The 14,927-nt window shown below is 36.7% G+C and overlaps 1 protein-coding gene across 2 annotated transcripts in view; it reads right to left on the reverse strand.

Moving 5' to 3' along the window:
- Positions 1–2,361: 2,361 nt before the first annotated feature.
- Positions 2,362–14,927, reverse strand: part of SLC1A7 (solute carrier family 1 member 7) — a 42,664-nt gene continuing 30,098 nt past the window's right edge. The window contains exons 6-11 of one of the 2 annotated variants that reach the window (XM_072419662.1): positions 14,042–14,141; positions 13,118–13,351; positions 12,675–12,869; positions 10,421–10,555; positions 7,641–7,740; positions 2,362–4,675 (exon numbers count right to left, since the gene is read on the reverse strand). In XM_072419662.1, the coding sequence (XP_072275763.1) occupies positions 4,451–4,675; positions 7,641–7,740; positions 10,421–10,555; positions 12,675–12,869; positions 13,118–13,351; positions 14,042–14,141 (989 nt within the window). In that variant the 3' untranslated portion in view covers positions 2,362–4,450. Of the gene's footprint in view, positions 4,676–7,634; positions 7,741–10,420; positions 10,556–12,674; positions 12,870–13,117; positions 13,352–14,041; positions 14,142–14,927 lie in introns of both variants that reach the window. The other variant, XM_072419661.1, reaches the window with a different exon arrangement.

The raw sequence follows: 14,927 nt of genomic DNA on the forward strand, positions 1-14,927 counted from the left end.
ATCTAAAAATGTATTTTGCAGGAACCCTCTGCAGTGAAAAAAAGCTCAGAATAGCTGTTATATGTATTACTATATTTTTGTATGAGTTCAGGAAACAACTTTTCATTACCTCAGTCTTCAGTTTGAATGATTCACTGTAGCCTCCTTTACATGTTCTTAGCTCATAGGAGTGGAACTCTGTTGCTGAAGCAATCCTTTCCAAAGTTTGATGCCTTATATGTTCTGAAATGACCATTTGTGTTAGTTTACACTAATAAAACGCCTGTTGAGTGTATATATATGTTTGTGTTACATTTACAGGAATCAACCCTGCCATTCAGTAATCAGCTGTTCCATGTCTGTCCCTGAATGACCTGCACTAAGAGGCTATGACATTATTAGCATGGCGGTTGCAGCGCTGGAACAACCTCATTGTTCAGTAATCCAACTCATTTTCTGAGACAACTTTATAGCGGAAAATATCTGTAAAATAAAATGTGCTGCATGTGAATCATCCTAAAGATGTTAGATGACGGGACCCTCTTAACAAAATAAAGCCATGCCCAGTCACTTGTTTCCACCCTGGAAACAGAAACTTTCTGTCTTCTCCACACTACATCATATGATCAAAGATCTTTGGAGGTCCTTTTAAAAACCCAGAGCAAAACAAATCATGGGATTCTGCCAATAGCAAATAGATACCATTTTGTTGCACGTTATTTACTCTTTCTTTATTTCCATTCACTTAGGTCCAAAAATGAGATTATTTCTATTTTTGTTACACAATTAGCCAACATATACAGCATTAAAGTGTAAGCATATGAATGCAGATAAATGTTGAACACCCCTATAGAGTTATTTTTTAGTCTACTTGAGATGTCACTTTCTGACCTAGATAAAGTGAGAGGAAAATGTCCATGTTAGACGGCTGTCCCCTAAGCATGTGTCCCCGCTGGATGATTTACCCTCAACTTTTGCTCAAGTAAATTTTTTAAATTCCCCTTATATTCCGTCTTAGTGACAACAACTACAAGAATATATTGAGGAAAAACCTGACCAATGGGGGGCACAAATAGAAAAAAGTATTGACAGAAGTTTATCTTTTCTCTCAAGGGAGTAAATAGAAATCTGTGGGCCCAAGTACCCATGTGCAACTGCTACCATTCTATCCCTATAGGACTGCTCATCCCAGTATTATTGCCAAGCTGGTTGGCCAGCAGTGACAACTCTGTCTTCCTCTTCTCTTGATACCAGTTGTACCAACTACCCTGTACACCAGGGGTGTCAAACTCAAATACACAGAGGGCCGAAATTAAAAACTTAGACCAAGTTAGGGGCCAAACTTGAAATTTATTGAAAAAAATTTAGGAAGTTTCCTACTTCATCCATAACTAACAAAAACAAGCTCCTCTACACACACTTTATAGGGTTGAAGAGACTAATTTCTATCTATCTTTGCAGGCTGTGTGTTGTTCATCCTCTCACATGACAAGTTTGTCTGACACTAAATCTTACACTATACAGTCTCCAGTAGACTGAAAAAAATACAATGCCCCTGGTAGTCAGGCACCATGTGATCATTGCCTAGGCTTTGTGTCACATGATGGGTGTACAGGAAGAATGTCAATGTATTGCATGTATTGAAAATGATAATGTGAGGTAGTAATTCGGGCAGGCGGGCCAGATGTAGTTCATTTTCGGAATTATTTCGGGGGCCAAAAAAAAGGACCTTGAGGGCCAGATTTGGCCGGCGGCCAGAGTTTGACACCTCTGCTGTACACTAAAGGGGGAGGCTTGGCGCAGGAGAAGCAACTGCTGGCCGCCAAACCCCCACCTTCACCCACAACTGCAAAGGTCACAATGGGGACAATTCAATCTCTGTTTCCCAACAAATCTTAAAAAAATGTGCTTTTATAAACACATACACCTTAAATTGCCTTCATTAAAGCAGTGCAATAAGCATATCCATGAATGCTTGTACCAACGTAAATAAGGGTAAAATGCCCAGTGGTGTGCAGTGCAAATTGCAGTGACCAATGAGACTAAACAGCTGGTATTTCTTAGAAGTAAAGTCACTTCTAGCAATCCTTACCACCAGCCACAGCCACTAAAAGATCACAGGAAACACTTACCTAAGATTAGGGTGCTGCTCAACCAGTATGATGTCCCTCCATTGCTGCTCCTTTGAAGATAGTGTGAATCATTTTGGTCAGAAAGAAGCAACATTGAATAATCAGGTGAGTGTTTTCCTTTATCTTGTTGTTGGTGAAGTTAATTGCTAATGGCCCTTTTATTTTAAGCTTTACTTATAGATTTACGTTGAGAACGCTAAATAGTTTGGTGACTGTGTACATCTTGATACAAAGTATTTGCCTGTGATGTAGTAAATGAATACAAGGGTTATATTTTTATTTCCAAATCATTTTATTATCTATAAAAATAATAAATAAAACCAGAGACCTTGATTATTCTGAGATAGTTAGCACTACATTCACCTATACATTGGTCCTTGGATATTGGCAAACAAAACTACAATCGTTCAGGTGTATATGTCTTGATTTCCTACAGTTGTCAGCAGCAATAACCAGAGCTCACTGCTTGCAGCTGTAGCACATTTAGTCCTTGAATCAATAGAAATGTAATTTTAAAATGTTGTATTTGTTTGTAAAGCAGTTCTGATTGGAGTTTTACATATTTTAAATGTTGGCCGTTTTGTAAGTGGAAGAGGTGAGCATCTGTTAGTGCCAACACACATTAAAGTTTGGCTATTCAATTGGTTTGATGTTCTGATTGGAAAAAAAGTTCAGCTTCAACCCCTTTGACTGATTACTTTGGACAGATAGTAAGAAAGGCAAGTAAAATATTTCTAACCATTTCAATGAAGTTTTAAAGTAGAGGTAAATTGTTATATATTGCTCCATATCCAGCCAACAATGGTGGTGCATTTGTGGCTGCATTCATTTTCTATTTTAAAGCTAACTAAAAACGTAGATCCAGAAATCCAGTCTTGTTGTAAATTCTAGTTACTGAATTGGTATTTTTTTTTAAATTTAAATAAAGCTGACATCTTTCAAAGCATTTTATACAATTCAAAGTCATGTCGCTGACTCTTTGGGAAACTCACAATCTAACGTCTCTACCATAGTAATATGTCATCAACATACCCTAAAGCCAATTTTGGGTGAAGCCAATATACTTTTTCATGCTGTTTTGGGGGAAAACCAGAGCATCTAGAGCGAAACTGTACAAACATGGACAGAAGATACAAACATGCACATAGGGTACGGACCAAGATTTGACGCAGGGCCCCTTGTGATCCAAGGCAACAGTGCTAAAAAACCATGCCACCCAAACAACTTGTCTTCTGTAAACAGCAAAACACCTTTCTGCTTTGTTATGTAGATGGTGAGGTGCTTGCACTCTAAATCAAGGAAGCAACCAAGAGCGACCTTGCTCCTTTATAAATACAACACAGGGAGTTAGAAATTTAGCATTGGTGTTATCAGGCTAGGGCAGTGTGTTACTGTCATGCTCATCAAAAAAAAAGCCTAATAAAATAAACATAATGCAGCCAGGCAGACTGGTAAATTACAATATATTACAATTTTGTCATTGGGTATTTTATTATCATTATGGTAGAGTGTAGTGTACAAATTTTGCCTATCCACAAACACAAACCTAAAGTCAGTTGAATGGTAGTCAGACTATATCTCAAATAACATTGATCACCTTTTTAAAATAATGAAAATGTGATTATAAAAACGTGTGTGGCCAAAAAGTTAATCTTTGAATATTTAGAATAAATTAAAAAAAGATAACTATATAAAAAAAAAATCAGTCTGTGTGTATATTTGAACCAACACATTTTGACCTTTCCAGCGTTGGACACATAAGCCAAAACATTGTCTTGGGTCTAATTACATAATTGTGCATTTTCAATAGGGATCTAGAGTGGGGATCTAAGTGAAGTACAATAGTTTGGTGAGTACTTTATATAACAGACAATACACACTGGTGTCACAGCTATACATTAGGAGTTTTTAGGCACCAAGGGATTAACAGCTAATTAGCTAAACTGCACACACATAGGCCTTAGGAAGTTTGTAAGTGATTCAATGGCATCTTTATGTCATCATTACTGTAAAGTTGATGGAGGTCTGTGAAATAATGTATTGGCCTCTTTGGAGGCAATCAGATGATTTATTTGAGTGTTGATTACCAATAGCCACAGATGGTAGAAATATTACAAGTCCCGGCACACATATAGCAGATACAAGTGTAATAGTGAGGTCATTCCATGAAAATTGGCTGTTAGGCAAGTTCTCAGTTCAAGAACTGTGCCTTGAGAAGCAGTTGTTTTTTTTTTTTCACCTTAATGAGGCAAAGCATCAGTCTCTTTCCACTTCCACAGCAGTAATATGAGGGCACTGATGTGGGATCAGCTGAGCTTTATTCTACAGCGCAACCTGCTTTATACATTAGTTTCCAGCTCACTGATCTCTATTGTACAGTGATCTTTGTCTTTGCACTGCTCAGAAGCCTCAGGAAGTTCTGGCTCGGGGTCCACCTGGACTTGATGGAAATCTGGTGCTGCATTGGAGAGATGGGGAGCGCTTCGGCTCTTAACACAACCATTCCGCTGGTACGCCATAATCTGGTGGATGCTTATTGGCTTTGTTTCACAAATCAGAGGAACCTGAACAAAAATTAAAAAAGAATTTTTTTTTTTTATCTTTGTTTATACACATATACATATTTAAGTTTTAAAGTAAAGACAACAGAGACTGTTAATCAAGGGAACATCTGATTGGCTCACGGGATCAGGAGGGAATTTTTTTTCCCCTGTTAGAGCAAATTGAACCGGGTTTTATAATGTTTTTCTGCCTTTCTCTGGATCAACTATGTCTATAGAATTTTTATCTGGGATATGTTTATTTCCCTAGCAGTTGAACTTGATGAACCTATGTCTTTTTTCAACCTATGTAAATATGTAACCACAAGCTATACCATACATATATTTATCTCCAGCGTAAAAGCTGTTTGTCTGGACTTCACAAGCTATGTTTTTTTAGTGGCACCTAATTCTTACTGTCTACCTCTTTTTTGAAGTTCATACTACTGTCTTCCTATTAGTAAACCAGGTCACAATATTTCTTCTTAGCTCAGTATGCTACATTTATTATTATTATTATTATTATTAAACAGGATTTATATAGCGCCAACATATTACGCAGCGCTGTACATTAAATATTTGTCAGTGTTCATGGAAATCTTATATTAGGGCAATATCAGCCATTCAGGCTTCTATAAATTGGATCTTGTGGGACCTGGACAGCCTAATGAACAACTTCCCTATAAGTAAATATTAAGAAAATTACAATTCAGCCACCTAGAGATCACTAAACCATGGCATTTAGTGCCTAAGGAAAAAAATTTGGCAGACGTCTCTTATGGTCGTTTCTCTTAGCAGAAATGAACAGCAATTGGTTTATACAAATCCCAATCAGTTAAGTAATTGTCCCTGCCATAAAAGTCTGGGTAGGTGATGTCCGTTATGGCAGTGGAGGGGTTGGAGGACAAGAGTTCCCTTCTCCAGAGGGGGTGAACTGTAGACACCTTATGACTTTACCACACAGAGCCGTATAGTCTTCCTACAATGGGCCTTGTTTATTAAAATTCTCCAAGGCTGGAGAACATACATTTTCATAAGTGAATCTGGGTGATTCAGCAAACCTGGAATGAATTCCTAAAAGTCCTTTGCTATTTGTTAGCAAATGTTTAAAATCCTAGACCAGATCCATTCCAGTTTTGGTGGATCACCTAGGTTCACTGATGAAAGTGTATCTTCTTCAGTCTTGGAGAGCTTTAATAAATCAGGCCTATTATGTTTTATTTGGAACACTAAAGAATAAAGCTACGTACACACTTCCAATTATTATCGTTGGAAAACGAACGACGAACGATCCTGCACGATATATACGAACGATCGTATAGCACCGATCCTGTACATAGAGTAACGACACGATCGTTCGTAGATATTGTACACACAATAGATACGATCGTTTAAGCGATAGAGGAACTATGTGCACGACAGGAAAGTGAACGAACGTTCGTTCATTACGCATGCTCTGAACATGGACGATCAACGAACGACCGTACACACGAACGATGTTCAACGATCGTCGTCCAATCCGATCCGCCGGTCCGGTCGTTCGTTTCCAGCGAGTTTCCTCGTTCGTCGGCGTCGTTGGTTACCTTTTTACGAACGATTTTTTGCCCAATCGATCGTTCGTCGTTCGATTGGAACGATAAAAATTGGAAGTGTGTACGCACCTTTAGAGTTGTTCCTAAGCACCAGGCAGCCAAAATATAGTTTGCCTTATAGAAAAGGTTATTAGAAATATATCTTGATTTCCTGTCAGAGACTCCCAAAGTCAAAGAATTTCCAGATTTCTTTTCTAACTCACAACAGGTTGAAAGATCAGTAAAAATATTCCCAGACGTGAGGAAATAAAAGCTAAGCCACAGATGGAGGGGGGAGAGTGAAAAATATAAACACAAAGAGAGGGATTTATATACAAGGATATAAATATGAGAATAATAAGGTTACAAAAGAGAAATGCCGTGGAGAGAAATGGGACAGTCTATGTCGTTGTTTTTACTCATTTACAACAATCACTTCTATCAGCATTTAGTAAATATATTTTTCTGACTGTAAAGCTTTCTTCTAGCAGCTCCAGATTCTTTCCATAAATAAAAAATGATGATGGTTAATCTTCTTTCAACCCAAAAGTGTGTGCTCATTATGATTGGTGTACAGATTGTAAGATAAACATACTTTTTACGTTTGTAAATGTCAAGCTGTACTTTACAAAACACAACTAAATGAGTCAGAAGAGTGGCCCATCTCTCTACCTTCCTCTTCCTTTTTTCCTGGGCCATAAAGATTGTCAATCAAAGAGAGACAGTTTGGAAGAAAACGGCTGCTGTTCTCACTTTAGAACATATGCATTACTTCATGGCATCAGTGCGAAGGTCACACATAGTAATAAAAATGTTTTGGTGAAATTTGTACGTACAGAGCAAAAATAAACATTTTAAGACATATTTAAAATGTATGAATTTAGAATAAAAAAGGGCAATGAAGCCTAAACTGCTCAGGGTGCTGACCCTTTTCCCAGTCTGAATGCTGGTGTGTAGAGGATAGTATAAGGATGATATTAATATAAATTAAAAATGTATTCTATTTTTTAAACCCATTTCATAATTTAATAACTGATTTAAATTTTGTATAGCTGCGTGGAAGATTATATTTGTGAGGAACCTGGAGCAGCCTACCAAACCTTCCTTGGTCCATTCTAACACTCAAACCTCTGACACTTCCAGGTAGTGTTGGAGTTTGCCCCTAATCCACAAACATCATATAACTGTGATATGCAGCCAATAGGAAAGTGTAGGAGATAGATAGCTTTGTCTGTCAGAACAGCCCAGCAGTTTGCTGTGATTGGAACGTTTAGGAAGCTTCTAATGGTATGTGGATGTATTTCTAGGTCCCTGCATTTTATATCTGTTTGTCCCATTTCTCCCAGTCTCTTTAATGGTTACAGAACATCAAACTTTACCTTACTGTAGAAGAATTGGCACAGTTTTTTTACCTTTACCTCATCGCTCTGCTTTGCAAAGTCTTTCCTGCAGATGTGTGCCATGATCCCCGCTGCTAAGGCATCCCCAAGCACATTAATCATGGTCCGGAATCTGTCTCTAAAGATAAATAAAGATACAATACCAGTGGTTATTTTCCAAATATTCTTTTCCCAGGTGTATCTCTAATTTTTGGCAGTGGTCAGTCTCCCTTTAGTTTTTTGAAAATTATTTTATAGACTACTATTATTTTATATTGACAGGAATATGTAGATGAAAATTATGATGTCTTGGTTTGAAGATAATGGGAAACAATTCTGAAAAGTAACACCAAAAATATTTGATTTCCAGAAAAAAATCTTACACAAAATCCTTCCAACACAGATGATATAACTCTAGGCAGATAATATAACTGTAGACAGACAACCATACTTTTAATAGTAATAGGTGTAGGAGCTGTGTATAGAACTCTGTTTCTCTTCATAATAAAGCAATGTGAATGCCAAGTCAGGTTGAAGCAAATTAAAAGAGAGTCAACTGTAAGTCATCTGCACCCATGAAGGAACTCAGAAGTATCTAAAAGTATAACTAAAGTCTCACTTTGAAAATTGGAATTAAACAGATAGGTGTTGTCCCTTCTGCAATAACTATTCTTACCAACCTGATCGCCGCCCAGGTATCAAATTTTGCTGAGCTGTTCTCTTATCAAAGCTATTGATTTGGAGCAATCCAAAGGGTTGGAGGTGTTTTTTTTTCCTAGCAGCCGGTTTTCCTTTGGTAAAAATTAATTAGCTTGTGTGTATGGTTGCAAACCTTTCTGGGAAAAAATCACCTTCATGGCAACAAGGCAGATTCCTACCAGCCAGGCTGGTAGAATACTGGGAGAGTGGCAACCCTAGGCTTGTGTCATTCCACATAAAAATTATTTAAAACTGTAAAATAAATGAACATTAATCACAGAAAATCAACCATCTTAGTGCTTTTGGTGTAGCTATCTCTACTATAGGATATATATCTAGATATTACATATAGCATCTTTACCACCAAATGAATATTTACATTTCCCCAGATGGCAACATCTGGCTTAGACAATTTATTCTGAATACAGCAAACATCTGCATTAAAAAGGAGATATCTGCTGTTCAGATGGGACTTGATCAATCACAGAAATTAGCAGAGTTTGGAAAAAAACTTCTTAAAGCAAGTCTCTCTCACTCTCAAGATAGACCAAAGATCAAAGTTGTGCCAAGCATACTTAAACACTGCCAATGTTTTTTTTTTAACCTCCAGACTCCAAAACTTTGTTTTTTTTTATAGAGGGAATGTCTAAAACCTTTGTCAGGTTTTATTTTATTTTTATCTGTACCCTGTCAAAGACATTTGCCTTTGCTGCACCTCTATAAATGCCAAGCCCTAAAAGCTTTGCCTTTTAACAGTCCAAGGCCAGAGTCTCTATTAACCATTGAAACCCAGGAAAAAATCAGTTGAATCTCATGGCCAGACTTAAAGCCACTTAGACAGGAATGTGGGCAATGAGCAGGGGATCACTGGACTTCTAAGGTATTCAGAAAATAATGCAGGTAAAATACATATAACAAATAATGCTACATAACAATAATTGAAACCCACTAATTATATTGTTTTCCCAGTCTGCAATATTTAGGTAGATTTGTGCTTGAAACCATTTGATTATTTATGAGAATAGAACAGCTTTGGGATATACATATAGTGTAACTATGGTCAAAGTTAAAAAAATGTATATACAGTACTGTGCAAAAGTATTAATGGTTTCCAAAATTATGAAATATTAGTTTTTAATTATCCATTAACAACCTGCAAAATGAATAAAGGAAAAAGCCTAAATTAAATCATTATTTCTTATGTCTTTAAACCAGCATCAATTCTCTAAGGCACAATTATATATTTAAGAATTCTTTATGCCCGCATAACTCCTTAGAGAACTGAATTATTAGCACCTGTGTGGTATATTTGTTAGATTCTGGACTGATCAAATATACCACACAGGTGCTAATAATCCATAAGATAACATGAAGGTTACAATACCGTCATTAAATAAATGAGAATAAGCTGAAAAGGAGGAATGAAGTTGGGTGAGGAAAAGATGTACTCTGCTAATACTTGAAGTCACTGAGGAAAGTTCAATGTCAAGGCTGAGCACAAGACAAAATATGAAAAATCAATTTGAAAGAGTTTGAACAAATTTAGACTTTAAAGTTCCTATGTGACTCCTTTAGAGCACAGAGGGATTGAAACAATGTTTTAAATTTAAAAGTGTGTCCCTAACTAGAACTAATGTGGCCCCTTTTTAGGTTATTCTATCCATGTAAAATTAAATACTTCTGCATAGCAATGGAAAGGTGTCTGCTGAGAAAACAAGGTATACTCTGAGTAAAGAAGATTTTAGCAGAGAACAAACTGAAACACATCTGGGCAGCATGGTTGCTTAGTGGTTAGCACTCTGGCCTTTGCAGCGTTGGGTCCTAGGTTCGAATCTCAGCCAGGACACTATCTGCATGGAGTTTGCAGGTTCTCCCTGTGTTTGCGTAGGTTTTTTCCAGGTATTCCGGTTTCCTCACACATTCCAAAAACATGCAGTTAGGTTAATTGGCTTCCCCCCAAATTGACCTTAGACTGTATAAAGACATATGACTATGGTAGGGACATTAGATTGTGAACCCCTTTGAGGGACAACCAATTACATGACTATGGACTGTACAGCACTGTGTAATATGTTGGCGCTATATAAATACTGTATAATAATAATAATAATAATACTCACAGTGCCCAGTCAACTGCAATGATCAGAGTGATGTCATCAGTGGGCAGGCCAACAGAAGTCAGCACAATGACCATGGTCACCAGTCCAGCTTGGGGTATTCCTGCTGCTCCTATACTGGCTGCTGTAGCTGTGATACTGGGAGTCAGATATACAAATGTGAAATGTAAATATTATATACATATCATATACCAATAAAAGAATACAGCACAATACAGGTCTAATTAAACAAAATATAGCTGTTTTTGCACAGGCAGTTTGGGCAATCCAACTATTGTAATTCTCAGCAGCAAAAATGTCAGTCTTGTTATTTACAACAGAGTAGATCATCCATGTTTTATTTACAGAACTTACAGAGAAATTTAATGTTATACATCAGGGGTGCCAAACTCTTTTATTTTCTCTCTTTATTTTCTCTCTCTTTTTTTGGCCCCCAAAAGAATCCTAAATATGAATTGCAGCTGGCCTGTCGCTGCATTGAAATAGCAGCGCTACTACAATTCCCAGCATCACTTGCATCTATAAGCCAGCGGCCTCTCTGCCTATGCGTGGCCCCGCATTAGACTGTTTTCTTGACGCAGGGAATTGTAGTAGCGGTGCTATTTCAGTTTCAAGTTTGGCTCAAGTTTTTAATTTTGGCCCGCTGTGTATTTGAGTTTGACACCCCTTTTATACATAGATCAACATAGTAAAATGAGCATGGAATACATTGGTAAAAAACACTTTGTGCAAATAAAACACTTTTGTAAATCAATGTATTCCATGTTTATTCTATTATAGTGCAAAACAAGGCAGCTTACACCAAGAATAGACAGACTGCAGGAAATCCACAGGTAAACAAAACTGATGACTATTCCTTTGCCCTTCACCTGCCTTTTTAGGCACAGCTTCTAGAGTCCCTCTGTAACTCTATACAGCTTATGGAGGCCAGAATGAGCTTTATTAACATTTTGTGAAAGAAGTCCTCATTGGGGGGACCTTTTTGTGCAAGCAAAGGTTGTGTAAGCCTAATGAATGCCAGCAGCCTGGGGGTCTCTGAATCTCTGTGTAATGAGTCACATTGGTGGGTCTTCTGCTGTCTTTTGAACACTCGAAAGAAAAAAGAAGAAAAACAGAAAACTGCTGTAAAAAACATGTAACAATGAGGTCCTTGTACCACTGCAGCCTCTATCCTGACCATTCTATGCCTGACCTGATATCATTTCTTGAAAGATGCCAGGTGAGGCATATGCCAATAAAACATTCATCAGAAAGTGTCTGTCCCCATACTAGCTGAAATGAAAAATAGAATTCAGTCCAAAACTTTTATTTTTTTTTAGTTTGAATGAAGTGCTGCCGTCACCAGGATCAGAAAAATCTTTCCTATGGGTATACCAACCCCAATACAATGTGATGTACAATGATAATATTTAATAAACATAAACTAATGTAGCCTAATGTAAATAATAATTAATTAACCTAATTTAAATAATTAGAATGTGTTGGAGTTTTAAAACCTTTAGGTATAAAGTCTTTGGTGACATACTGTAACTTTATAATTTCATTATAAAGTGTAATGAATGCACTTTATAATGAAATAATTATTATTTATCCATGAGCATCACTGATGTAAAAACAATTATAATATATTATTTATATATTTATATATTAATAAATAAATATATAACGACCAATGAGATTTGTTTACTGAAGTAAGATCAGTGAAAGTTGATTTGTGATTGGTTACTTCTGAATGATGTGTTTTACGCAGCTTGACTTTTAATTTTATTGTGCAGTTTGATTTTCTACCGGTGATCAAGTACTTGGAGGCATAGATTTATGGTATTTAGACTCTAAGCCTTGTTGGATTCAGTTTATGGCAATCATTCCTGTACAAAGAAAAAACTTCACAAAGTCCAACTATTTGCCTTGTTTTGGCATAGACCTAGATATACAGAGATATCTTTCTGATCAGTCACCACCATGGTTTTTAAACTGATTGCTGTCCAGAGACAAAAAGAAACTGACAAAAATCAGCATGTAAACTTCACAAGTTATTACAGTACTTGATACTGTAATTAGTAAAATATGTGCTGAGTGTATCATGTTGATAGAACTAGAAAATGCACTGGCATAAGTGGGAGTAAACATTGTCCCAAACACAGTGCAAGGAAAGAAAGTGCTAAGGTGAGTGGTCGATGGAAAACAAAATTGTCCTAGCATCTCATTGCAGTTTAGCTTATTATTTCCTATTCAACAGTAGGTAATTCTAACTCACCTGATAGTAATGATCTGGCCAAAATCCAGCTCATAGTTGTTGACTTGAGCTATAAAGATAGCCGCCACAGCTTCATACAGGGCTGTCCCATCCATATTGATGGTGGCACCCACGGGCAATACAAATCTGGCGATCCGTCTGTCTATGTGATTGTTCTCTAGCAGACACTTGAATGTGATTGGCAGAGTGGCGGAACTGAAAAAGCATAAAAAACATCAAATGAGGTCCCAGGTTTTACTATATGCATTAAATCCTATAGATTTCAATGGCATTATTTCTGTTCAGTAATTTGTTTTTTTAAATTAACAATTATCACAATGGACCATCAGAGTATAAACAGATAAGGGTTCATGGAGGGCTACCAGAAGAACATGGTAGGACATTAATACCAAATATGGTATTTGAAATTATGAATTTTAGTGAGTATACCCAGCATGAATTACCTGGAGGATGTGGCTAGTGCTATGAGCAGAGCCTGTAGGACCCCTCGGATAAAGACAATAGGGTTCTTCTTGGTAATAAATAAATACATTAGAGGTAGGATGAATAGACCGTGTACAACAAGACCACACACCACGGTTATGGCATAAAACCCAAGCTTCTTCCCGATAGCTGTAGGGTCATCCATCTCTAGGATCTTGCCTGCAATAAGGAAGACAATCCCAAATGGAAAGTACCTGCAGGATATAAAAGCCTTGCTGTGTTAATTGGCCCCCAGCTTTTAGCACTTATTAACCTATATACCACTCCTTTTCTTCAATATACATTATATGGCTAAACCTATGACCAGACAAGGGTACTGCTGACCCTACAGAATACAAAGACATTTTAGAAATCATCCGTGTGGCCACAGTTTAGGAAATCTTCTGTTTAAATATGACTACATTAACAATACCGAAGGCAAGCAAAAGCTCTAAGGAAGGGAAGCAGATCTCCAAATTGTGTCTGCATTCATATTACATTTTCTGTTCATGTTTTAGATACCTACAATTACTGAAAATGTATTGAAATATAATCAACTTTCCCTATGGATTGTTTACTGGCACCATACTTGCTACGTCCACAATAGTATGCAGTTCTAACATAATCATATCTAAGCAAATGATCTTCAGTTAGGACAAGCCCCTCTACCTTGAGGGAAAGAAAAATCTAAATTAAGAAAGTTTTTTTAACCTACTACAACATTTTCTGACTGTGGGAGAACAAACCCCACACAGAATGGGGTTCACATACACTAGTTGTGGATTTGACCATTTGTGCACATAGCATTTAAGGTAGGATTTATAACCAGACCTGCCACACAAGAGTCATATTGTCATTTTATTATGTACCCATCTTTATACTAATAAAAAGACCATTGGACTTACCAAACAGCCACAGCTACAATCTTCATAACAGATTCATTTAAGCACTGGCAAAAGCTGACGACAGGAACACCACTTGTGCCCATGCGGCCCAGCATTATACCTAAAGGACACAGATAATATGGCAAGCTGTTCTCTTGATATTTTCAAGGATATCTGCAGTTCATTTATAGAAATAATAAAATGGAAAAGAAAAAAGAAGATGTGTTTCTCCTAGAAACCAATATTGAGCCACATATTTCTAGAGAGTTATAACTAGGGCACTGATAAAAGGAGAAAAATAAAAATTTTGAATGATTTGTCCTAGTCTTAACCAATTTTTAGCACAGGCTAACAAATGTTTCTGGAGAATATCTCTGTTAAAAGTGAACCTAATTGTCAGAGGAATTACCTTACCTTGTTGGGAAAAACTGATTATGACTTGACTTGAGAAATTGTCCTATCCCCACTTAAAGTAACTATTAGTAAGTCACCAATAACAATTAAAGTTTTGATATGAGGGAGGAAAATTTAAGGCAGACCAAACTGATTTTGAAAATAATGTATTCTAGTGATTATATAGATAATATATACAAAAAGAATATGGAAAAGTACAATATAAACAAGTTCAAGAAAAAGTTTAAGAAACATTTTCCATCAGATGGTCATAACACAATAACACTAACCTATCCGCCTGACAATCAAGACTTTTTAACAGCATAGTCATCATCAAAGTAGTGTAATATTGATCACTACCAATAAAATAAAAATAAAACATTTTTGTAACTTTTACCTAATAGCAAGCTTGCAGGTATTTATGATTTTCTACTGATTTATTTTCAGAACAAAACTAACTTATTGGCAGATGTGAATCATAAATTCCTTTTATGTCTAAAAATATACTTCAGCT

Source organism: Pyxicephalus adspersus, chromosome 8 (assembly GCF_032062135.1).
Source record: "Pyxicephalus adspersus chromosome 8, UCB_Pads_2.0, whole genome shotgun sequence".
NCBI lineage: Eukaryota > Metazoa > Chordata > Amphibia > Anura > Pyxicephalidae > Pyxicephalus > Pyxicephalus adspersus.